General features: G+C 41.1%; 1 protein-coding gene across 2 annotated transcripts in view; it reads left to right on the top strand.

The window, feature by feature from the left end:
• wdfy4 (WDFY family member 4) overlaps positions 1 to 25995 on the top strand; it is a 351254-nt gene that overhangs the window by 38922 nt on the left and 286337 nt on the right. For both annotated transcript variants that reach the window (XM_063070340.1, XM_063070339.1), the window contains exons 5-11: positions 1613 to 1765; positions 5719 to 5905; positions 8155 to 8344; positions 15625 to 15785; positions 17587 to 18039; positions 19303 to 19404; positions 21738 to 21928. In XM_063070340.1, the coding sequence (XP_062926410.1) occupies positions 1613 to 1765; positions 5719 to 5905; positions 8155 to 8344; positions 15625 to 15785; positions 17587 to 18039; positions 19303 to 19404; positions 21738 to 21928 (1437 nt within the window). The remainder of the gene's footprint in view (positions 1 to 1612; positions 1766 to 5718; positions 5906 to 8154; positions 8345 to 15624; positions 15786 to 17586; positions 18040 to 19302; positions 19405 to 21737; positions 21929 to 25995) is intronic.

Raw genomic sequence — 25995 nt, 5'->3', positions numbered from 1 at the left:
CTGACCCCACTGAATACTTCCAATGTTTTTATTTTTTATTTTAACCTATGTTTCTTCCTGGGAACAGAAAATTAATGCAATATAATATTATATTTTGATGAAGAGTATACCATCTGAAATATTCACTCCATTCAGCACCACAAGGCATATTTAGGAGCAGATTTAGGCCAGTCTACTCTAACATTCCATCATGGCTGATTTATTAACCCTCTCAACCCCATTCTCCCACCTTCTCCCCATAACCTTTACTATTCAAGAATCTATCAACCTCTCCTTTAAATATACCCAATGACTTGGCCTCCATAGCTGTCTGTGGCAATGAATTCCACAGATACACCATGCTTTGGTTAACGAAATTCCTCCTCATCCCTGTTCTTAAAGGGATGTCCCCCTTTTCTAAGGCTGTGCCCTCTGGTCCTAGACTCTCTCATAATAGGACACATTCTCTCCACATCCACTTTATCTAGGCCTTCAGTAGGTTTCAATGAGATTCCCCCTCATTCTTCTGAACTCCAGCAAATACAGGCCCAAAGCCATCAAACACTCCTCATACATTAACCCCAGGATCATTCTCACTATTTACCTCTATAGACCTGTGAAGTGTTGCCAGCACCTTCAGTTTTTACCTCAAAGTCTCCACATCTGGGTTTTTAATTTTTTAAAATTTTAGTGTTATTTTGGTAGTCACTACTGAGATCGTCAATGCTATTTTAAAAACAGCATCCATTGGTTTTGCTCAGATTTTAATTGAAAGACAGATCTGTATTTCCCTTCCTATGTAGGAAGTTGGGTGGCAGCATGGAGGTACGTCTCTACCAAAGGAGGTGTAAGACACTCCTTCCCTCTGCTAGCCTGCAGGTCACCTTGGGCAAGGTGTAGTACCTGCTTAGTCCCCGATCAGGGTCACGTGAAGCCATGGAGGCAGGTGGTGGGTGATCAGCTGGTGCACATCACAAGTCCTGGTTATGCAACCGCTGACACCAGGTAGACAATCTTGGAAGAGTATTGATAATGGCTGGGGTTACCTGACTTGTAAAGATGCTGCCCAGAAGAAGGCAATGGCAAACCACTTCTGTAAGAAAAAAAATTGCCAAGAACAATCATGGTCATGGAAAGACCATGATTGCCCATGTCATATGACACGGCACATAACGATCGAATGATGGAGGAGAAGAGATTCTGACCACTGAATTAGTATTTCTTCATGAAGACAGGGAGTAGCTCAAAGTTATGTTTTTAAAAACACAAACACGAGGAATTCTGCAGATGCTGGAAATTCAAGCAACACATATCAAAGTTGCTGGTGAGCGCAGCAGGCCAGGCAGCATCTCTAGGAAGAGGTACAGTTGACGTTTCAGGCCGAGACCCTTCGTCCTGACCCTTCGTCCTGGCCAGCTGCATTCACTAGCAACTTTGATGTGTGTTGCTCAAAGTTATGTTTATCTATATTTGTCAAACTTATGATCTGCTTTCCAAAAAAAAACACAATAGTCCTCAAGAGCTTAACATCCTGAGCCCAGTTTATGTGTAATGATTAAGTATAACATAAATGTAATTTTCTTTATCCTTTGAGTATATAAAATAAACCTGCATTATTTTTTACCTCTTTCAGGAGACACTATGGGGTATGGTGAATACAGGACTGCCTCTAGTTCTTCTAAAATGCTTGCATCTCTTCCTTACTTTTCCATCGGAAAGTGAGACTGCAGTAAGGGAAACACAAACACAAGACAAGAGTACTTTATTTGAAGAAACTATAACCCATGTAAGTTGGCAACTGCAGTTTTGCGATAGTGCTTTATTACGTGCATACTGAAATACAATGAAAAGTTGTTGTTTACGTGTGGTTCAGGCAGATTATTCCATAGGCATGTACATTGTGGTAGAGAGAGAGGCGGAATACAAAACTTTGTAAAAGCTACCGAGGAATGCTGTCCAGGTAAACAAGAAATATGCAATGGTCCCAGCAAGTCGGGCTGGGAGATCATGAGTCCATCTGTAGAGTATGAGAAGTCAGTTCATAAATCTGATAATGGTGGGATAGAAGTTTTCCTTGAGTTTGTTGGTATATGTTTTCATGCCTTTGTATCTTCTGTCTGTTAGAAGTGGGGAGGGTGGTGGTGGGAGAAGGGTGGGTGTGGTCTTTGATTGTGTTGGTTGCTTTCCCAAGGCAGTGGGAAGTGCAGAGAGAGGGAAGCTAGATGTTGGTTTACGTGAAGGAATGGGCTTCTTTCACAACTGTTTTGTGGTCTTAAGCACAGCAGTTGCCACATCGAGTATAACCAACTGAAATCCAGCATATATTTACCGGTGAAGACATCAAATTCAAAATGAGAAAAGTTTCTTGGCAAAATATCAGTTTGTCTATTTCTCAAACTTTCAAAGTTCAAAGTAACTTTATGATCATGTACAACCCTGAGAATCATTTTCTTGTGGGCATAATCAATAAATCCATAGTACAATAATAACCATAGTAGAATCATTGATAGACCGCACCAGCTGGACTTTCAACCAGTGTGCAAAAGATGACAAACTGTGCAAAAACAAAAGAAAGAAAAGAAATAATAATAATAAATAAATAAGCAATAAATATTGAGAACATTAGATGAGGAGTCCTTGAAAGTGAATCCATAGGTTGGGGCACCATTTCAGTGATGGGGTAAGTGAAGTTGAGTGTAGTTATCCCCTCTGATTCAGCAGCCTGATGGTTGAGGCATAGTAACTGTTTCTGAACCTGGTGGTGTGAGTCCTGAGGCTCCTATACCTCCTTCCTGATGGCAACAGCGAGAAGAAAGCATGACCTGAGTGGTGGGGGTCCCTGATGATGGATGCTGCTTTTCTGCAACAATGCTCTGTGTAGATGTGCTTCAGTGAAGGGGAGGGCTCTATCCGTGATGCACTGGGCCATATCCTCTACTTTCTGTAGGATTTTCTGTTCAAGGGCATTGGTATTTCCATACCAGGCTGTGATGCAACCAGCCAATATACTCTTCACTACACATCTATAGCAGTTTGTCAAAGTTATAATTGTTATGCCAAATCTTCACACATTCCTGAGCAAGTAGAGATGCTGCCATGCTTTCTTCGTAATTGCACTTATGTGCTGGACCCAGAACAGGAGCTCTGAAAGGATAATATTGAGGAATTTAAAATTGCTGACCCTCTCCACCTCCAATCCCCTCATGAGGACTGGCTTATGGACTTCCGGTTTTCTCCTCCTGAAGTCAATAATCAGCTACTTGGTCTTCCTGACATTGAGTGAGAGATTGTTGTTGTGGTTTGACTTAGCCAGGTTTTCATTCTCCCTCCTAAACGCTGATTCGTTACCACCTTTGATTTGGCCTAGGACAGTAGTAACGTCAGCAAACTTAAATATGGTTTACATGTGGCACATAGCCTTGTGGACTACCTGTGCTGTTGGAGATTGTGGAGGATATGTTATTGCCAATTCAAACTGACTAGGTCTACAAGTGAGGAAATCAAAGATCCAGTTGCACAAGGAGGTATTGAGACCAACGTCTTGAAGTTTATTGATCAGTTTTGAGGGGACGATAGTATTGAATGCCAAGCTGTAGTCGATAAAGAGTATCCTGATGTATGATCTTTGCTGTCCAGATGTTCCGGGGTTAAGTGAAGAGTCAATGAGATGGCATCTGCTGTGGACCTGTTGCACCAGAAAGCAAATTGGATCGGATCCAAGTTGCTTCTCAGTCAAGAGTTGATATGTTTCATCACCAAACTCTCAAAACACTTCATCACTGTGGATGTAAGTGCTACTGAGTGATAGTTATTGAGGCAGACCACCACGTTTTTCTTTGGCACGGGTATAATTGCAGCCTGCTCCAAGCCGACGGGTACCTCAGACTGCCAAGGCGAGGGGTCAAAGATCCCAGTGAACTCTCCAGTCAGCTGATCAGCACAGGTCTTTAGTACTTGGCCAGGTATTCTGTCCGGACCGGAGGCTCCCTGTGGGTTCACCCTCGCATGTCGGTTTCAGAGACTGAAATCACAGGGTCATCGGGGCTGTGGTCAAAGTTAGCATAGAAGGCATTGAGCTCACCTGGAAGTGAAGCCTTGCCACCTATGTCACTTGATTTTTCTTTATAAGAGATGATAGTATTCAAGCCCGTACACAACTGTTGAGCATCGTCTGTTGATTCACGTTTAGTTCGGAATTGCCCCTTCGCGCATGAGATGGCTTTCCGAAGATGGTACCCGGACCTCTTGTGACTTTCTTGATCGCCAGACTTGAATGCCTCTGATCATGTCCTCAACGATTGCAGATCTCACAGTTCATGCAGGGCTTCTGGTTGGGAAGACCGAGTGATTTTGCGGGGACACACTCGTCTACAACTGTTTTTATGAAGTCCATGACAACTGTGCTGTATTCATTCAGATCAACAGATGAGTCCTAGAACATGGTGCAGTCCATCAGTTTAAAGATTGGAATACAATTGGAAATGGAAGCACAGATTGTGATCCAATAGATTAGATATATTGTGCTACCATGATTTTGAAACTGCAATTTATTACTTTGGTGTCAGAAAACTATGGATAACTTCCCAGCTTTTGTTAAAAGGGTTCTGCCATGCCGTCAATTTAGAGGATTTCAGACAAATATTCATCTCGTTAGAATTTTATGCTTAAATGTATCAATTGGAATAAAACTTTCATTTTGTTTTTAAAATGATTGAAATAAATTTAATATAAATACAAACAATTCTGCAGACGCTGGAAGTCCAGAGTCATCTTCTTCTGGAGTATAGGCCCTGGATGACCTCCCCTTTTTGTGTTCATCAATGTTTCTGTAATCCATTCTATCCGCTGTACAGGTGATTGGCCTGTACAGCTTCACCAGAGTCTAGTTGGCCAGCCTTACCCACTTTCACCTATCATGACAGGGACATAGGATTGGACTTTGAGAGGCAGAAATCTAGAGTAACACACACAAAATGAAGGAGGAACTCAGCAGGTCAGGTAGCATCTATAGAGAGGAATAAACAGTTGATGTTACAGTCCTAGACCCTTCATCAGGACTCAATTTTAGAAATAAAAGTACTGCTTGTTTTTACCTTGTTCGTTGAATATTTGAAGTTGATATTCATGGTAAAGGAACATTCTTCCAATGTTCTTCCTAATTTCATCTCTGGATAATCAGACCAGTGAATTCAGAATGATGTCATGGTTTCTGTTCAACATGAACAGAATGATAATGGACTGATATTACAACTTGAGGAAGCATTAATGTTCAAGCCGAAACAGTTCAGTGTCAGCAAGCATCCTGACACTTCTGGGGATAATTCTACATTTCTTTTTGCATTTCTTGAGAAGTGTTTCTTGTCAGGAGAACCTGGGCATAGGTTGAAGGTGGGAGGGAGAGAGATTTAAAAGGAAGTTGAGGGGTAACTTTTTCACCCAGAGGATGGTCTGCATATGGAACCAGCTGCCAGAGGAAGTGGTTGAGGCAGGTACATGAAGAATTGTTAAAAACTGTTTGGACTGGTACATGGATAGGAATGGTTTGGAAGGATTTGGAGCAAAGGTAGGCAACTGGAAGTAGCTTAGATGGAAATGTTGGTCGGAATGGATGAGTTGGGCTGAATGTATGTATCACTCTATTAATGAGATACATGTATACATATTTACTCTGCAGTAATAAACCTTGAGATGTAACTCCAAAATATCTACTAAACATTGACTGGTCTTTCTTTCCTGCAGGTGATGGTTAATTTGTGTACCCAAGTTCCTGCTGTGGAGGCAATGATTCAAAATGACGATCTTGGGCATCTCATCTTTGCAGTTGTCTCCCAGTGGGACCAGTGTTCTTCCTGGAAAAAGTATATATCTCATGTACTGCGGGCAATTTCAAAAACGCCTTCTAAAAATACTGTCAGATACCTTCATAGTGAGTACACACTTCCTCTTTCTGTACTTCTGTTGACATCGATGTCTGGAATTTGTTCTGTAGATAAATTTTACATTGCTAAAGTGTGATTCTGCAGTTTTTACCGATAAAAATTAAAATTTAGCTCATTTCAGACGATTGTTTAGTTGAAGTTTGATAAATTTGTTCAAAAATATTAGAACATACTAGAACCTCCATCAATGTTCTTTTATAATCGTTGCCTGGTATTTGCATGGGGCAAAGTGCAAAGGAGATGCACTTTGAACATTGGGCAGACTTTTACACAGACAGCAGTCCTGGAATGGACTGGCAGGGACGGGGTTGGAATCAGATCTAACGTTGATGCTTGAGGCTTTTAGATAGACATATGAACATGCAGGGAAAGGAGGATATGGATCATGTGCAGGCCGGAGGGGATTAGTTTAATTTGGCATTGTGTTCCGCACAGACATTGTGGACTAAAGGGCTGTCTCTGTGCTGTGCTCTTCTTTGCTGCTTGACCTCAAAGGACTGTTAAAATTAAAATTTTGTGAACCCTTAAGAATAATTGGAGGACAAAGGGCAAGTAGTTATTTGTACAAAGGTGCTAGTGAAGTGTGTCACCCATCAGCAAACTCATCAATGGACCTCATTGTCCAAGGTGCCACCCCACCATTTGACAGCCATTGATGAGCCAGACCTCAGGCTGACCCCATAGTTAGTGAGTAGTTAGTAGTACACACTACTCACTAACTACTGAGAATCAGAATCAGAATCAGGTTTCATATCACTGGCCAGTGTCATAACATTTCTTGTTGTGTAGTAGCAGTACATTGCAATATGTAATAATAATATGAAACTATAAATTACACTAAGAAATATACATTAAAATTAAGTAAGTAATACAAAAAGAGAGCAAAATAAAAGGAAAATATTATTGAGGTAGTGTTCATGGGTTCATTGTCCATTTAGAAATCTGAATGCGGAGGGGAAGAAGCTGTTCCTAAAACATTGAGTGTTGGTCTTCAGGCTCCTGTAGCTCATCCTCGATGGTAGCAATGAGAAAAGGGCACGTCCTGGGCGATGAAGGTCCTTAATGATCGATGGATGCCACCTTTTTGAGGCATTGCCTTATGAAGGTGCTCATTTTGGAGTTGGCTGAGTTTACAGCTTTCTGTGGCATTGGATGGGGAAGGTCATGTAATTGACTCTCATATGTCCTGACAAACCCAGCAGGAAAATTACAGCTTCCCAAACGCTAGTTTATTTTACAAATTCACAAGCAAATTCCCCAGTGCCTATATTTCCTGCAGAAAGCAGTATGGGGGTGACATTTTGCAATTGTCAACTATGGCAAGGAGTTACTTTAATTGAATTGGCTCTTTGAAACTAAAAACTAAAAGAAATAGACCAAAAATTGAAACACATAAAGCTGTAATATTAAATAAATATGACCTTTAGACCATAAGACATAAGAGCATAATTAGACCATTCGGCCCATCGAGTCTGCTCCGCCATTCCATCATTGCTAATTTATTTTACCTCTCAGCCCCATTCTCTTGCCTTCTCCCCATAACCTTTGACACCCTTACTAATCAAGAAGCTATCAGCCTCTGTTTTAACTGCACTTAATAATTCAGAGTTAGGTTTTTTACACAGATAGTGGTGTGTGTGTGGGGAACAGAGGTGGTGGTCGAGGCAGATACATTAACAATGTTCAAGAAAGTTCAAGACAGTCTTAGACAGACACATGGATGATAGAAAAATAGAGGCCTGTGTAGGGGGGAATTGTTAGATTGGTCTTAGAGTAGATTAAAAGGTTGGTATGATATTGTGGGCCGAAGGGACTGTACTCTGCTGTAAAGTTCTAATGTTCAGGGAATGAATTTCAGATGCTGTTGGAAAAACAACACACCTCAAGTGAAAGTAGAATAATTGTTTTAGGTTCAAAGGTATTTGTTCTAGATTGAATTATATGTGCCTGTGATTCGAAGATGTTTGTCCTAGATTGAATGGTATTTGTTCCAGATTCAAAACGTTTGTTCTAGATTTGATAATGTTTGTTCTAGCCATAAATTAGTGACTGAATTGTTATTATATATTTTTGCTTGAATATCACTTGTACACTTGGCATGAAGGTAAGAAAATGAATGAGTTGAGTCCATAGCCAGATCAGCCACGATCTTATTGAATGGCGGAGCATGCTCTATGGGCCAGATGGCCGACTCTTGCTCCTATTTCTTATGTTCTTATGTTATATTTTTTCACAGGCAATAATACTGTGTGGAACTGCATTCAAAGTTTATCAGCGATGGCCAGCAGACTCCCAGTCTATGTTGCAGCTCAGGCAGCTGTCAATATCATCTGCTTTGTGAAGGAGTCCTGTCAGGTTTCTGCAGAGTTACTTGCTGATTTTGAAAAGAATGAGGGCTACGAACTGCTGAGTATGATTTTGCTTGGGCAAGTACACCGAAGTCTCTTGATGCTTGGAAGGAGATTTGCATAAACAAATAAAGTTTTGCTTTAAATGATGAACATGACATTGATTCTGCAGACGCTGGGAATCCGGAGAAATGCACACAAAATGCTGGAGGAACTCGGGAGGTCAGGCAGCATCTATGGAGGGGAATAAGCAGTCGATGTTTCAGTCTGAGATCTTTCACCAGGATCAGGGGTTCCCAACTTTTATTATGCCATGGACCCACACCGTCAACTGAGGGTTCCATGGACCACAGGTTGGGAACCCCTGATCGGGACTGTTTATTCCCTTCCATAAATATTGCTAATCGGCTGAGTTCCTGCAGCAAATTAGTGTGATGCTTTAAACGATGGATCACTTTTGCCCTTCTTTGTCAAGCCCTTCATCAACTTGCCTGACATAGAGGTACCTCACATTGGCTGTGTACATTTCTTGAATGTGGTAATAGATTCCAGAGTGTGATACAAAGTTCTTGAGTTTGGATGTCAAGTTGGGAAAGAGATAGAACGTAGAACACAAATCAAAGTTTGCAGCGGGATATGGACCCGCTGGAAAAATGGACTGAAAAATGGCAGGTGGAATTAAATGCAGATAAGTATGAGATGTTGCACTTTGGGAGGACAAACCAGTGTAGAACTGACACGGTGGGGCGGCAGGGCGCTGTGAAGTGCCGTAGAGCAGAGGGATCTGGGAATACAGATCTACAATTCCTTGAAAGCGGCATCACAGGTAGGCAGCGTCGTAAAGAAGCTTTTGGCACATCAGTCAAGGTATTGAGTACAGGAGTTGTAATGTTAATTTGAAATTGTATAAGATGTTGGTGAGGCCTAATTTGGAACATTGTGTGCAGATTTGGTTGCCAATCTACAGCAAAAATGTCAATAAGATTGAAAAAGTGCGGAGAAAATTTGCTAGGATGTTGCCAGGACTTGGGGACATAAGTCCTCCAAAAGCTTGAATAAGGGACTTTATTCACAGGAGAATGAGGGGAGATTTTTTAGGGGTCTACAAAATTAAGAGGGATATAGATAGGGTAAATGCAAGCAGGCTTTTTCCACTGATGTTCGGTGGGACTAGGGGTCATGGGTTAAGGGTGAAACGTGAAATTCACTCTTATGACACCCAAATATCTAATCTAATCTAATCTAATCTAAATGTTTAAGGGGAACATGAGGGGAAACTTTTTCACCTCAGGAGGTGATGCCAGCTGAAATGGTGGATGCAAATCAATTACAACATTTAAGAGAAGTTTGGAAAAGTACATTGTTGGGAGGGGTATGGAGAGCTCGGTCTGGGTGCAAATTGTTGGGACTAGGCAGATTAATAATTTGGCATGGTTTAAGTGGACTGAAGGGCCTGTTTCTGTTCTGTACTGTAGTGTTTTATGACTCAATCAGTAACAGGCCCTTCAACCCATCATTTCTATGTCGTCCATGCTGCCAATTTAAATTAGTCCCATTTTCCAGTAGGTCCATATCCCTCTATTCCTTGTCTGTTCATGTCTCCATCTAAATGCCCCTTGTGTGGCTACCATATCTACATCAGCCATTTGCCTTGTCAGCACCATCTAGACACCAATCACTATTTGTGTAAAACAAATGTCCCGTACATTTCCTTCAAATTTCCCCCCTCTCACCTTTGAGCTATGCTCTCTAGTATTTGACATTTCTGACCTGGGAAAAATATTCTGACGCTCTGCCCATCATTGCTGTAATGTTACATCCAGAACTTCACACAATATTCCAAATGTGGTTAAACAAAATGTTTATCCATCCGTCACTTAACTTCCTGACTTTTATACCAACACTAACTGATATGCTTTACGCTGTCTTTATGATGATCTCTGATTTTTCTGTCACTAATGTGTTTTAAAAAGCTGACGCTGAGGACATGGAAAAAAATGAAAGTAGATGCACTGATTTACACACAAAGATTTAAGCTGTTACTCCTTTACGGTATTGATGGGTGCTGGCTGCTCTGCTGGAAATTAAGAGCAGCTAACCACACATCCTAATGAATGGACAGTGGAAACATGGTTTCACCAGCTAGAAGTAAAACCAGAAGTTAGACTGCTAACAGGTTCAGTTAATTTGAGACAGTGAAACTTCAAGTAGATTGACTTGTCGAGGCACCTTTTAAATCTTGCTTTTCTTCTACGTTTTGATAAATTCCCGCAGGGTGAGGACATTTTGGTACACTAATTAAAATCGGAAGTCTTGAAGAGAAAGTAATCTAGAAGTTCGACCACGTATTTCTTTTAAATTTAGAGATACAGCACGGCAACAGGCCCTCCCAGCCCAACAAGCCCACGCCGCCCAATTATGCCCATTGACCTATTAACACTTGGGCATCATGGTACTGTGGTGTTCAGTGCAATGCTATTGTAGCTCAGGGCATTGGAATTTGGAGTCCAATTCCAACACCATCTGTAAAGTGCTTGTACATTCTCCCGGAGACCACTTGTGTTTCCTCACACAGTCCAAAGACATACAGGTCAGTAAATTACTTGGTCATTGCCAGTAGCCCTGTGATTAGGTTAGTGTTAAGTAAGCAGGTTGCTGGGCAGTACAGCTAGCTGGGCTGGAAGGACTTGTTCCGTCCGCATCGTATCTTTAGAATAGAAATAAAATTAAAGTGTGTGAGGAAACCAGAGCATCTGGAGGAAACCAATACAATGACAGGGAGAAGGTACAACTCCTTACAGACAGTGGTGGAATTGAACATGAATTGCTAACGCTGTAATACCGTTAGGCTAACCACCGAGCTTCCCCGCCACGCATAATTGTGTATTGTTCTTTTTTTTTGCTGCAGTGTGTTTATGAACCTTCTGTAGAATGTAGCTAACAGAGTGATCCTTCACAGAGTGTGGTGATGTCTCTAGGGGAACTGGTGGCAATTAGACTTGTTTCAAGTTCAAGTTTATTGTCATTCAACCATATACTTGTACACTAATTCCTATTTACAGTTCTTCCTGAAAGCTGCTTAAATGTTTAACTCCTTAAGTGATTACATGTTGCCAGTGCCAGTGATGTAGCTGCAAGCCAGTTTTCTGTTGCACTTGCACAGACGTGTACTTGTGCATGAGAATCAACTTGACTTTGATTTTGCTTAAAATCTTCCTTTAACAATGGCTGAAAAGAGACTGATCCAGCCTTCTCTATCACTCTACCTGATAATAGTAATCATACATCCTTAGTTATATACTGATAATCCACTGCAACTTCTCCCAGGCCGTGAGACTACTGAATTCCCTGCCACCACCCAGGTCTCACCACGTATAAAGCACCAGTAGTGCTATACTTTTTACTTTTTATCCTGTGCCGTAAATGGACCTTATTATTTGTGGTAATAATACTTCATGTATTATGTGTGAGTTATAGAACATAGAACATAGAATAGTACAGCACAGTACTGTCCCTTCAGCCCACAATGTTGTGCTGACCCTCAAACCCTGCCTCCCATATAAGGTCCCACCTTAAATTCCTCCATATACCTGTCTAGTAGTCTCTTAAACTTCACTAGTGTATCTGCCTCCACCACTGACTCAGGCAGTGCATTCCACGCACCAACCACTCTCTGAGTAAAAAACCTTCCTCTAATATCCCCCTTGAACTTCCCACCCCTTACCTTAAAGCCATGTCCTCTTGTATTGAGCAGTGGTGCCCTGGGGAAGAGGCGCTGGCTATCCGCTCTATCTATTCCTCTTATTATCTTGTACACCTCTATCATGTCTCCTCTCATCCTCCTTCTCTTCAAAGAGTAAAGCCCTAGCTCCCTTAATCTCTGATCATAATCCATACTCTCTAAACCAGGCAGCATCCTGGTAAATCTCCTCTGTACCCTTTCCAGGGCGTACATGTTTCACAACATGTACTATGTTGTGCATTTTGATCCAGAGGAAAGATGTTTCCGTAGATGGTATACTGTACATGTATACTTGTACTTCCTAAAGCATTGTGTACAGATGCAGTGCTCTGGATGAGGTTTACAACTGATAAATTAAGATTAGCTTTATTTGACACATGTATTTTGAAACACTGAAACAATTTGTGATATGTGTTATTTGTGTCGATGACCAACACAGTCCGAGGATGCGATGGGGGCAGAGTGCAAGCGTTGCCATGCCTCTGGCACCAATATAGAAGCCCACAACTACACCGGCCCTAACCTGTATGTCTTTGGGATGTGGGAGGAAACCACATCACCCAGAGGAAACCTACACAGTCACGGGGAGAACATACAAACTCCTTACAGACAGTGGCAGGAATTGAACCCCAGCTGGTAATTGCTGGTGGTATAAGAGTTGTGGTAACTGCTGCACTACTGTGCCACCATCTTATAAAGTTTTACATTAACTTCTGTACTTTTATGCCATATGCATCTAATCCTAAAGCTAATACTTTTTTTAGAAACCTTATAAACTTGTTCCTTCGAAGACTGTACATTGAATGGCGGAGCAGACTCAATGGGCCAAATGGCCTAATTCTGCTCCTATGTCTTATATGCAGATCTATGGCTTTCTCTCACAGCCTGATTAAGATCATTTCATTTAATTAATATTTCTCAGTTAACTTATATCCTCATTCATCTCTGCATCACTTCACATTTTTTTGACATTGAATCTCAGCTGCTTTGAGTTCAGTGCCACGATAGCATAGCAGTTAGCACGAAGCTATTAAAGCTCTGGCTGTCGGAGTTCAGAGTTAGTCCTGGTCTTCTCCATAAGGAGTCTCAGTAATTCCTCCCCTGGAATGTGTGTTTCTTCTCTGGGTGCTCTGGTTTCCTCCCACAGTCCAAAAATGTACCGAGTAGGTGAAATGGTCATTGTAAATGTCCTCCGATTAGTTAGGGTTAAATTAGGATTGTTGAGGTTTGCTCAGTGGTGAAGCTAGAAATGCCTATTCTGCACTGTATCCGTAAGTAAATAAAATAAAATAATATAACAGCATTGAACAATGAGGATTTCAATGAACTCCCAAGGACCTTTCTACTCAGATATGCAGGGAAATGAGAGTGCCTAACTCAATTAATTAACGTTCTTAATCACTGCAAGGCAGTAGTGATTTCCTTTCCATTGACAAAATTAGATTAAGTTTAACAGGAGATGGAAGGGTGAGAGTTAGATGAGCATTCTCCACAGACCCAGTGTGACAATTCTCTATCTCACATGATCACCTACCCGATGAAGGGTCTCGGCCCAAAACATCGATCGTTATTCTCCTTCATAGATGCTGCCTGGCCTGCTGAGTTCCTCCAGCATTTTGTGTGTCTGTTGCTCAAGATTTCCAGAATCTGCAGAAACTCTTGTGTTTATGTTAAACTACCCGATAGTTCTCTCAGTGAACCGGAAAGGTGCTGTAAATTTGTGTATGTGGTCCACCTCAGAAATGGGCTAAGATTAGCCACAGTCATCTTGTCTGACTTTAGATGTTATATATTTGTAACAAATTTAAATCTTGCAAACAACCCCCCACACCCATCCCTAAATATCACCCAGAGTAATTTTATGAAAGGTACTATGGCTGTCTGAATGAACTGTAGTCACTGCAGGACCTGCATTTCCACGGCCATGCTCTCTTCTCACTGCTGCCATCAGGAAGGAGGCAAAGGAGCCTTAGGTCCCACACTACCAGTTTGAGGAACAGTTATTACCTCTCAACCATCAGGCTCCTGAACCAGTGTGGATAACTTCACTCATTCCCCATGCTGAACTGATTCACAACATTATAATGGACTCACTTTCATGGACACTACAGCTGCTGTTCTCAGTCTTACTTATTTACTTATTTATTATTAGTATTTACACAGTTTGCCTTTTTTTGTACATTGGTTGTTTGTCAGTCTTTGTGTGCAATTTTTCATTGATTCTATCGCATTTCTTTGTTCTACTGTGAATGTCTGCAAGAAAATGAATCTCAGGGTAGCATATGGTAACACATAAGAGAAAATCTGCAGGTGCTGGAAATCCGAGCAACACACGCAAAATGCGGGAGGAACTCAGCAGGCCAGGCAGCATCTATGGAAAAAAGTACACTTGATGTTTTGGCCCAAAGTGTCAACTGTACTCTTTCCCATAAATGCTGCTTGGCGTGCTGAGTTCCTCTTGCATTTTGTTTGGTGGCATATATGTAATTTGATAATAAATTTAATTTGAACTTTGAACTTTGAGTTTTTCCTCTCCCAGAATTGCTCATGAGCACATAAAATTGCAGGTGCCCCTGTGAATAATTAGAGTTGATGGCATATTCTTTAATTTGGTCTTTCTTACATACTTACTTCAGCCCGTTACCCCTACTGGGGTATAGACTGGCAACAGTAGCTCACCAGAGTTCCCTGTTCTGAGCCAGTCTTTCAAGTTGTCCCCAGGCGTAACCCATCTTCTTGGTGCCAGATCTTTCCTCTTCCAGGGATGAGGTCTTCGGAGCTTCTGTTGGCGTTCCTGTAGCTCTGGGTTTTTGCAGGGTGGGCTTGCTCACCCCATGCCCAACCTTCCTCTTTTTGCTGCCAGGCTTGGGACCACCTATGGCAGTGTTTTAATACGGTCAGTTAAGTGTAAAAGCTCTGATGTGTTCTCCCCTGTCAGACAATAACAAATGATCTCCAGCTGGTACTGCATACAGTTCTGGTCACCCCACTACAGGAGGGATGTTGAGGCTTTGGAGAGGGTGCAGAAGAGGTTTACCAGGATGTTGCCTAGTTTAGAGGGCATGTGCTATCATGAGAGGTTGGTTAAACTTGGCGTGTTTTCTCTGGAATGGTGGTGGTTGAGCGGAGAGCTGATGGAAGTTTCTAAGGTTATGATAGAGTAGACAGACAGTACCATTTTCTCATTGTTGAAATGTCTAATATCAGAGGGCATACATTGAAAGTGAGAGGGGTTAGGTTCAAGGGGGATGTGAGGGCTAAGTTTTTTACTTAGAGAGAGATGGATGCCTTCTTCCATGGCCCACTCTCCTCTCCTTTCAGATTCTTTCTCTTCTAGTTCTTTACCTTTCCCCACTCACCTGACTTCACCCATCAGCTGGCTAGGTCTTCCCCTCCACTCACCTTTTTATTCTGGCATCTATCCCCTTCCTTTCTGGGGTCTCGGCCTGAAATGTCAACTGTTTATTCATCTCCACAGATGCTGCCTGACCTGCTTGAGTTCCTCCAGCATTTTGTGTGTTTTGCTCTGGATTTCCAGCATCTGCAGAATCTCTTGAGCCCAGGCCTGTTTCTGTGCTGTATCTCTCTGTGAATTAAAACCATTCTGTCTCTTCAGGTTTGATAAAGAGCTGGAAAATGAAGAAGAAAAATCTGTGGAAGAGCTAGTTGATTTTCTGAGTTCCCTTACGACCTATGGAGAGAAAGAACTCAAGGTGGTGCCTTCTATTACCGGCTCACAGTTTCCTACTTTTAAGTTTCAACAGCCACCAAAGTCAGGTAATTGCTGTGTCACTTTTAGTTCACTGACTGGGTGAGCATTGCTCAGAACCAGGCTCAGGTTTGTTATCACTGCCAGAGGTGAACCTATGGAACTTATTGCAACAGACGCCTGTGGAAGGAAAAATCATTGGGTATATTTAAAGCAAAGTTGTTAGGTTCTTGATTAGTAAGGGCATCTAAGGTTATGAGAAGGAGAATGGGGATGAGAGGGATAATAAATCAGGCAAGATGGAATGGCAGAGCAGACCTAATGGGCTGAATGGCCTAATTATGCTCCCATGCCTTAGGAAAATCTCTCCTCCATCAGTATTCAGAACTGATTTGTGGTTTGGGAGGCTATAAAGTCACCTGATCTGCCTGTTTTCTGTTTTTTTTCTGATTGTTTGACAGTCACCCTGTCTTTCTTTACCAACTCTTACTAAATGTTTATTGCAGTCCCAGTTTATCCTTATAACTTCAGCTCTCCAGTCCTGGTAACATCCTTGTTAATCTTTTGTGCACCCTAACCAGTTTAATGACATCATTCTTCTAGTTAGACAACTAGAACTGCCAATAACATTCCAAATCTATTCTTCACCAGTGACTTGTACTGTAGCTGCTTGCCATTCCAATCCAAGCAGATTAAACATAGAACATAGAACATAGAATAGTACAGCGCAGTACAGGCCCTTCGGCCCACAATGTTGTGCCGACAAACATTAAGGAGAATCCCCAAATATTCTACAAGTATTGTACAAGCAAGATGGTAGCTAAGGGAAGGATAATCCACCAGGGATCAATGAGATAATTATGGATCCAAAAAATATGATTGAGGTCCTAAATGAATACTTCTCACTGGTACTCACCAGGGAGAAGAAGATAGAGATTAGGGAGTTAAGTTAGGGATACACAAGAGGAGATCAGTGGGGCAAGCTTTTCATAAGGAAATGATGGTGCCAGAGGAAGGGTAGAGGCAAATGAAATGCCAATGTTGAAAAGGCACTTGGATAGTTAGTTTGATAGGAACGATGTCAAAGGGCACGGGGACTAATGCAGGCAGATGGGATTAGTACAAATAGACATTGTAGTGAGTATAGGTGGGGTAGGCTGAAAGGACCAGCTTCTGTGTTGAACATTCTATGATTCTAATGATTAAGTTAGCTTTATTTGTCACATGCACATTGAAACATTGAAACATACAGTGAAATTTGCCATTTACGTCAAAGCAAATCAGTGAGGGGCAGCCTGCAAGAGTCGTCACACTTCTGGTGCCATCGTCGTGTGCCCCAGCACCCAAACCCTAACCCATCTACCTTTGGAATGTGGGAGGAAACCAGAGTACCCACAGAAAACCCGCGTGGTCAAGGGGTGAATGTACAGACTCCCTAGAGACAGCAGTGGGATTCAATGCCCTGTCTTACAGCTGAAGCTGTAAAGCATTCCTCGAACTGCTATGCAATCATGCTGATCTATGATACGTAACGGAGATGTCAAAAGGAGATGTTTTTAAAGTACCATGTGGTGTGGTCAGTTTGAAATCTGATGCAATGGACAATGTTTCCAAGTGATGAAAAATTGGAAGGGCCGACAACAAAACCTTTGAGAAAATGCTCTTATCCATTGGAAAAACAGAATACATTACAGTAGTGTCTAGGATAGGTTATCAAAGAGCATAACCATTGAGCTTCAATGGAAAAATTGCACTTTTTTCTTGAATCTTTACGCTTAATCTTTTTGCAGGCTCAGTCGTTAAAGTGATTGTTTACTTTTGTATCTTGCTTCATTGCAAACAACAATTTCCTTCTGTTTCAACTTCCAGATACTACTGTGAAAAATCTCCAGGCTTTCAAAGTTTTGCAGACGGTATTTTTAAATTCTAATTGTTCCCACGTCTCATCAATTATCCTGGACAGAATCAGGAAGATCTGGAGCTGGAATCAAGCCAATTTCTTCCTTCTGGAGTGGACGCAGCAAGCTTTCTTCCAACTTGCTGAGGTGATCTACCTCAAGTCCGAGACGGTGCAGAGTCAGTATTTTCAAATGTTGCGGTTTGTTGTGTTCGATCTGTCTTACATACCCCATGAGACCTTTTCAAGAGTTCAAGCCATAATTCGAGAGAACCTCTCACCAGTTTGTGCCTTGCTGGCACTTAAATGCATGCTAGATATCACCAAATATGATCCGTTGCTCACAATTGTGTTCCGAGAAACCAGACTTCTGGAGATGCTCCTTACACGTCTTCAGAGGCATGCAAAAATGCTGAGGAAAACAGGTAAGCGTCACTTTTACCAAACTAATTATCAGGCGTTGGCATTCAGAGGTTCACTCCTGACATTACTTTCTCTTTTGTATTTGGGTGGAATTAGTAGTTAGGTTTTTAAAAGGACTTAGTCATTTCAACCTCAGATTCTAATCAGGGCTAACCTGGTGAGTATAGTTGCAAAGTCAGAACACTGGTCTTCCAGCCCTGTGTCAGTCCTACGTTTGCATCCACAAGAACATCCCCTTAGAAGAAAAATGAGAAGGATTTTCTTCAGCAACAGAGACAAAATGCTGGAGGAGATCAGCAAGTCAGGCAACATCCATGAACAAGGATTTTCTGCAGCCAGAGGGTGATGAATCTGTGGAATTCATTGCCACGGACAGCTGTGGAGACCAAGTCATTGGGTATATTTAAATTGGAGGTTTATGTTCTTGATTAGTAAGGCTGTCAAAGGTTATGGTGTGAAGGAAGGAGAATGGGGATAAGACAGCTTAGAGGGTCGGCTTGGTAACGTGATGGTTAGCACAACGCCTTATGGTACTGGCAACCCGGGTTCAATTCTGCCACAGTCTGTAAGGAGTTTGTACATTCTCCCTGTGACTGCGTGGGTTTCCTCTGGGTGTACTGGTTTCCTCCCACAGTCCAAAGATGTACCGGTTTGTAGGTTAATTGGTCATTGTAAATTGTCCCGTGATTAGGCGAGGGTTAAATCAGGGGTTGCTGGGGGGCACGGCTTGTAGGGCTGGAAGAGCCTATTTTGTGCTGTACCTCAATAAATACATATATCAACAAACATACAAATAAGTAAATCAGCCATGATGGCTTGGTGGATCAAACTTGACGTACCGAATAGCCTGAATCTCCTTCTGTGACTAATGGTCTTATAGGTCTTCAGATTTACTGAATTTGCCTTTAAAATACTTAGTGGAAAATATGGCATCTTCTGGGCATGAGAGTTCTTGAGCCTTATGAAATGATTAAAACTTCAAAGTAAGTATTTAACAGTAGCTTGTATTGATTAGTTTCTCCACTATCAGAAATGGGGAGAAGAGAAGATTATCTTGACTATAATTCCATTGTTTTGCTATTAGGACGGGTCTGTAGGGTGGCCGGAGATAGAAGGAGTCCCTGTGTTGAAACTTCTAGGAGTTCATTTATTGGAACCTCAATCAGTGGAATTAATCTACTTTTATTTACTTTTAATAAATATCCAATGATTTATATTGATCTTTTTAGCCTCTTCCCAATAATTATTTCCTTCTTAAACTGCAGGGAACAGTGGACCTTCTAATGATCAGCAGCACCAGAGAGAGACGTTAAGTTTAATGTTAAAAGTTGTGGCAGCCATGCTCCAAGGCTCAGTGAGAAATATTGGTAAGTTTGGAGAGCCAGTGAATGCCAGCAGGTTGTTTCATACTTCAGTTAAATTTTTCCCAATTTCTTTGGAAGTAATCATTGGTGATAATTAGAAATTTCTTCTTGGAATTGGAAATTTTTTTTTTGTCACTTATACTGAGATACAGCAAAAAGGTTGTCTTGCATAGTGTTCATACAGATAGGTCAAATATGATGGCAGAATATAGTATTACTGGTAAGACTCTTGGCAGTGTGGAGAATCAGAGGGATCTTGAGGTCCGAGTCCACTGGACACTCAAAGCTGCTGAGCAGGTTGACTCTGTGGTTAAGAAGGCGTATGGTGTTTTGGCCTTCATCAATTGTGGGATTGAGTTTAAGAGCTGAGAAGTAATGTTACAGCTATATAGGACCCTGGTCAGACCTCACTTGGAGTACTGTGCTCAGTTCTGGTCACCTCACTCTAGGAAGGATGTGGAAAGTATAGAAAGGGTGCAGAGGAGATTTACAAGGATGTTGCCTGGATTGGGGAGCATGCCTTATGAGAATAGGTTGAGTGAACTCAGCCTTTTCTCCTTGGAGTGGCCGAGGATGAGAGGTGACCTGACAGAGGTGTGGAAGATGATGAGAGGCATTGATCGTGTGGATAGTCAGAGGCTTTTTCCCAGGGCTGAAATGGCTAACACGAGGGGGCACAGTTTTAAGGTGCTTGGAAGTAGGTATTGAGGAGATATCAGGGGTAAGTTTTTTACGCAGAGAGTGGTGAGTGTGTGGAATGGGCTGCCAGCGACAGCGGTGAAGGCGGATACAATAGGGTCTTTTAAGAGACTCCCAGACAGGTACATGGAGCTTAAAGAAACAGAGGACTAAGGGTAACCCTAGGTAATTTCTAAAGTAAGTACATGTTGGGCACAGCATTGTGGGCTGAAGGGCCTGTATTGTGCTGTAGGTTTTCTACGTTACTATGTTTCTAGATCAGATCATTACACACTGGATTGAGGTAGAACAAGGTAAAACAATAATAACATTCAGAAACAGAGTGTTACAGTTACAGAGAAAGTGCAGTGCAGATAGAAAATAAAGTGTGAGGTCATAACAAGGTGGATTGTGAGGTTAAGAGTCCATCTTATCGTACTACGGAACTATTTAATAATCTTATAACAGCAGATTAGAAGACATCGTTGAGCTTGATGTATGTGCTATCAGGCTTTTGTATCTCCTGCCTGAGAGATGTCTGTAATATCTCTTTGCTAATATCTCAGTAGGTTGGCATTAAATTGATATACAATGGAATACTCAAAGAGTATCTTAAGCATTTTATATCAATGTTATTTCTGATCTATCACATTTTCTATTTAGTTTGAATAGCAATCAATCAAGTGACTACCTAACTAAATCTGAAAACATAGTTCTTAAGATTTGATCTGGTGACATTGATTTGGAGGTTCTTCAGAAGTCATGAATGAGGCAGAAAACTTGGAGATTACGGTCGCTGTATTAAATGTTACAAGATCAAAGAGAAAACAAAGAAAGAAAGCAAAGAAAAAGAAGTTGTGTTGTCTCATAATGAGACTAGGGATAAAAACACATTCCATTGAGAAGATAGCAACTAGGAAGCTTCTAGAAAATACAGAATCAGCTACACAACAATTACAGAAAATTCACTGAAAAATTGCACACATATATGTGTGATTTTGTAAAATTATAAGCAAGTATAGGAAAGTTAAACTGCAAAAAAAAGTTCTGCTCCCAAATCCAACATCTTTCTGGGGTAATGGTGAGTAGAGTGCTAAAGCTGTCCTTGACTGACTTCTCTTAATATTCTCTAAAAATACCCAAAACTGTATTTGTGTCAATATGATTTAAATGTGGTGGTCAGGGGCTGGATGCCTCTCAATGCCTTGTATGAAAGGAGAGACTGAACAACCAAAAGACCCAACCACTAACCTCAACCACCTCTTACTCTTGCCCACATTGCGTAGGATATGTGGATCACAGATCGGCCTCCATGGCCAGCTGAGGATCCTCCAATAGACAAACCCTGAGGAGGACATCATACTCAACTTCAAGTGATCACACTAGACCAGTATGTGTACCACACTGGATGGTAGTTCACAGATCAGGATATTAAAGTTAGGGGTACCAACAATATAAATTTAGTTCTTTCATGGGAAGTAAATAGTTTGGAAATCACAGCGGAAATGATACCAATGTGTTACCTTTCCTTGCTCTCTGTTGTCTGTCCCCTGCTCATATCTTCTCCCAGCAAAAAGATAATCAACATTTGTCACTGCACTGAGTGTCTTGTGAAAGCCACAGCCTAAATCAGTCTGATCTTTCCCCTCTCCGATCAGTGATTCTCCGAGAATATGGGATGATCCCCTACATCAAGATTTTTCTCGATGACAAGTTCTATCGAAGTCACGCACTGGATATCTTAGAACAGTTGTTCATTGTAAATGCAGAGGAGTACATGCGTGTGATGATAGGAGTGCTGTGTTCTGCCACCCAGGGAGAATTCACGTTGAAACTTGACCTTTTGCAGGTACGTTGTGGTTATTCTCAAATTGTCTTTTTCATTTCGGTGAAAAATCAGAAAATATTCTTTTTCATTTCCTTGCTTCAGCAAGCTTTGTGATGGAGTAACAAATTCCCAACTTTAAAAATAAGAACGGGTTCTTTGTTACTTCACAGTGTAAGCTGAATTTTAATGCCCATGGTTTATGGATTGTGATTTAGAACAATTAATTTTCCATGGTTTATGGATTGTGATTTAGAACAATTAATTTTCCATGGTTTGGATATAATGGCTGATGGAAGGTGAAACTATATAATATCCCAGGCACTATTTCCCCAGGGTTAAAGAAACAACAGCATAGTTCCCTCACTCTGTAACTCCTGTTTCTACCTCCTACTGAAGATCCACAAACCTCCCTGTCCAGGTAGGCCCATTGTTTCTGCTTGTTCCTGCCCCATCTGCATACCTCGACTCAGTTTTATCTTCAAGATCAGAGGAAGCATTCTTTCTGGATCCACCTGTAAGAATTTATTAAGTTTCAGTGAGATCACTTCTCATTCACTTAAACTCCAGAGAATAGAGCTCAAGTTAACTCAGTCACTCCTCACTTAATGATTGTGCCATCCCAAGGCCCAGTCTTGTAAATTTCCCCTCTATCATGCAGTGGATGTTGGCGCGCCCATTCTTGTCTGCAGTATATTCCTCGTCTGAATGTTACTGCAACTGTATACAACGTTGCTTAGGGAAGGGGTGCCACGGTAGCGTAGCAGTTAGCGCAAAGATATTACCACTCGGGTTGTTGGAGTTCAGAGTTCAATTCCAACATCGTCTGTAAGCAAGTTTGTACGTTCCTTCCCATGTGCACATGGGTTTCTTCCAGGTGCTCCGGTTTCCTCCGATAGTCCAAAGTCGTACCATTAGTAGGTTCATTGGTCACTGTAAATGTTCTGTGATTGGGCTCGGGTTCAGTAGGTGGGTTGCTGGGCGGCGTGACTCAAAGGGCTGGAAGGGCCTGTGCTGAGCTGTATCTCTAAGTAAAATAAATAAAGCCCTCCAGCGGAGGTTTGGCAGTGTAAATCCTCTGATGAGGGGTCTCAGCCCAAAACATCGACTTTATTCCTCTCCATAGATGCTGCCGGACATCCTGAGTTCTTCCAGCCTATTGTATGTGCTATTCTAAATCCTCTGAGGATGTTTGCACTAGTAGGGGCCCCAGGATAAAGGAATGGCCATTTAAGACTGAGAAGAAGAGGGTGAACTTCTTACAGTGGGTGGCAAATCTTTGGAATTCTGTACTCAGGAACGCTAAATCATTAATCATATTCATGACTGAGATAAACTGATTTTTGGGTATGGGTGAGCTGAGGTTTACGGGGCACAGGCAAGAAGTTAGGGGCTGAGATTAAGATCAGAGCAACCAAAATCTTATGGAATGGCAGAGGAGACTCCTGGAGATGTACAGCTGACTCCTACTATTTTCTTGTTTTACATAAAACGCAGAACAGTACATCACAATACCGTCCCTTTGGTTCACAGTGTTGTGCCGACCTTATAACCTGCTCTAAGATCGATCTAACCTTCCCTCACACAACTCCCTCCATTTCTCAATCATCCACGTGCCTATCTAAAAGCTTCTTAAATATTCCTAATGTATCTGCCTCTACCACCACCCCTGACAGCACGTGCCACGCACTCACCACTCTGTGTAAAATAATTTACCTTTGGCACCCCCCTATACTTTTCTGCAATCACCAAAATTATGCCTCCTGATATTATTCATTCTTGGCCTGGGAAAATGTCTCAGACCATCCACTGGATCTATGCCTCTTATTGTTTTGTTCACCTCTATCAAGTCACCTCTTATTCTGCTTCTCTCTAAAGAGAATAGCCCTAGCTTGCTCATCCTATCTTCAATTTGTTCCTATTTTCTACCCAAACAATAATGGTGACAGTCCTTTCAATTTAGTTGATTGGAACAGCTTTGGAACATTCTGAAATGATAACTGAACAGGAATGATATAATCACCATCTGTTCTTTCTTTACTGAGAGGTAAAAATATACTTTAAAACATATATCAGAATCAGAATCAGGTTTATTATCACTGATATGCAGTACAAAATTGATGTATTTTGTTGCAGCAATACAGTGCATTACAGTACATATAATTTGCTATAATTATAATAAGAAATATTAATAAAATTATTATTTTTAATATAACGATGGAAATCCTATTAGTTGATTATCTTTGCATCTTAGAGAAAAAATGAAATTTATGATAAGCAAACAAGCAAAAATAATTGTATATATTTTTAAAATGTAATTTTATGATTAAACTGGTTTATAATTATATCCATATAGAACATTTATATGGTTAAACCGATATATTAAGCTAAATCTTGTGTGTGCATCTAATTTAGACAAATTGTGAAGCAGTCACAGAATAATAAGTAACTGAATTTATTATTTGCATCCCCTCGGGACCCTTATCATGTTACCCACAAATTCAGATTGATTTGCTAATATATATTTAGCTGGTAACCCAAAATAAATGTCATTACATCTCCACACTATGAGGATGACACATTGAAAATTGTACACTGTATTAAATTACAGAATGGGAGGTAAATTTGCTTATGTGTAACTCAGTTTGTGCATTATGGATTGAAGTTTAAGGAATATTAAGTCTCCAAGGATTTAAGTTGTAACTATGTTAAAGATTGTACCAATGAGGTTATCCATGGCCCATCCTGAAAAGTGTCAAGGCTATTTGCTTTGCTTCCATTTGGTTTTATTAAATTTATGTTCTTCTTATAATCTGTGTCACTGATAAACACTTGAGTGACAATAATGCATTGTGTATGATAGTTTCTTACAACATCTCCTTGTTTAATATGATTTCAAGTCGATAAATTAACCCCTTGATTTTGCGTGTATTTTCATATTGATGAACCAATTTAACATTTTATTCAGAATTTTGTGAAATATTCCTGAGTCTAGTAGGTTACTCTCCTATAAGTAGGAGTAGGTGGTACAGTTATCCACAATGTGGTACACTGCATGCATATCTTCTGTGTTCTCATTTAAGTTCAAAGTCACCATATACAACCCTGAGATTCATTTTCTTGTGGACAATCAACAGTTAATGCAAGAAACACAATGGAATTAATGTAAGACCATAGCCAACAGGGCAGACAAACAACCATTGTGCAAACAAAACAAAACTGTGCCAATACAAAAAGAAAGAGAAAAAATTAAATAAATAATAATACTAATAATAATAAATAATTAAGAAATAAATATTGAGGATATGAGACGAAGACTTCTTGAAAGTGAGTCTAGTTTGGTTGGAACAGTTCAGTGATGGGGTAAGTGAAGTTGTCCTCTCTGGTTCAAGAGGCCGATGGTTGAGGGGTAATAATTGTTCCTGAACCTGGTGGTGTGATTCCTGATGCTCCTGTACCTCCTTCCTGATGGCAGCATCGAGAAGAGAGCATGGCTTGGATAGTCGATGCAGCTTTCCTGCTACAGTGCTCAGTGTTGATGTGCTCAGTAATGGGGAGGGTTTTACCTGTGATGGACAGGGCTGTGTCCACTACTTTTTCTAGGTTTTTCTGTACAAGGGCATTGGTGTTTCCACGCAATAGCCAATATACTTTCATCACACATTTATAGAAGTTTATCACAGTTTTGGATGGCATACCAAATCTTTGCAAGCTTCTAAGAAAGTAGAGGTGCTGCTGTGCTTTCTTCATAATGTCATTTACATGATGGATTCAGGACAGATCCTCTGAAATGTTAACGTAGAAACATAGAAAACGTACAGCACAATACAGGCCCTTCGACCCACAAATGTCTTGCTGACATTGAACAAGAAGTTGTTGTGACACCACTCAGCCAGATTTTCAATCTCCCTCCTGTATGCTGATTTGTCATCACCTTTGATTCTGCCTACGACAGTGGTGTTGTCAGCAAAGTTAAATATGGCATTGGAGCTGTGCTTAGCCCCACAGTCAGAAGTACAAAGCAAGTAGAGCAGCATGCTAAGCACACAGCCTTGTGGTGCACCTGTGCTGATGAGACCGTGGAGATGTTG

The sequence above is a fragment of the Mobula hypostoma genome, chromosome 18 (genome assembly GCF_963921235.1).
Source record: "Mobula hypostoma chromosome 18, sMobHyp1.1, whole genome shotgun sequence".
Classification (NCBI taxonomy): Eukaryota; Metazoa; Chordata; class Chondrichthyes; order Myliobatiformes; family Myliobatidae; genus Mobula; species Mobula hypostoma.
The sequence above is the reverse complement of the archived record's forward strand: the minus strand, read 5'-3'. Positions and strand labels throughout refer to the sequence as shown.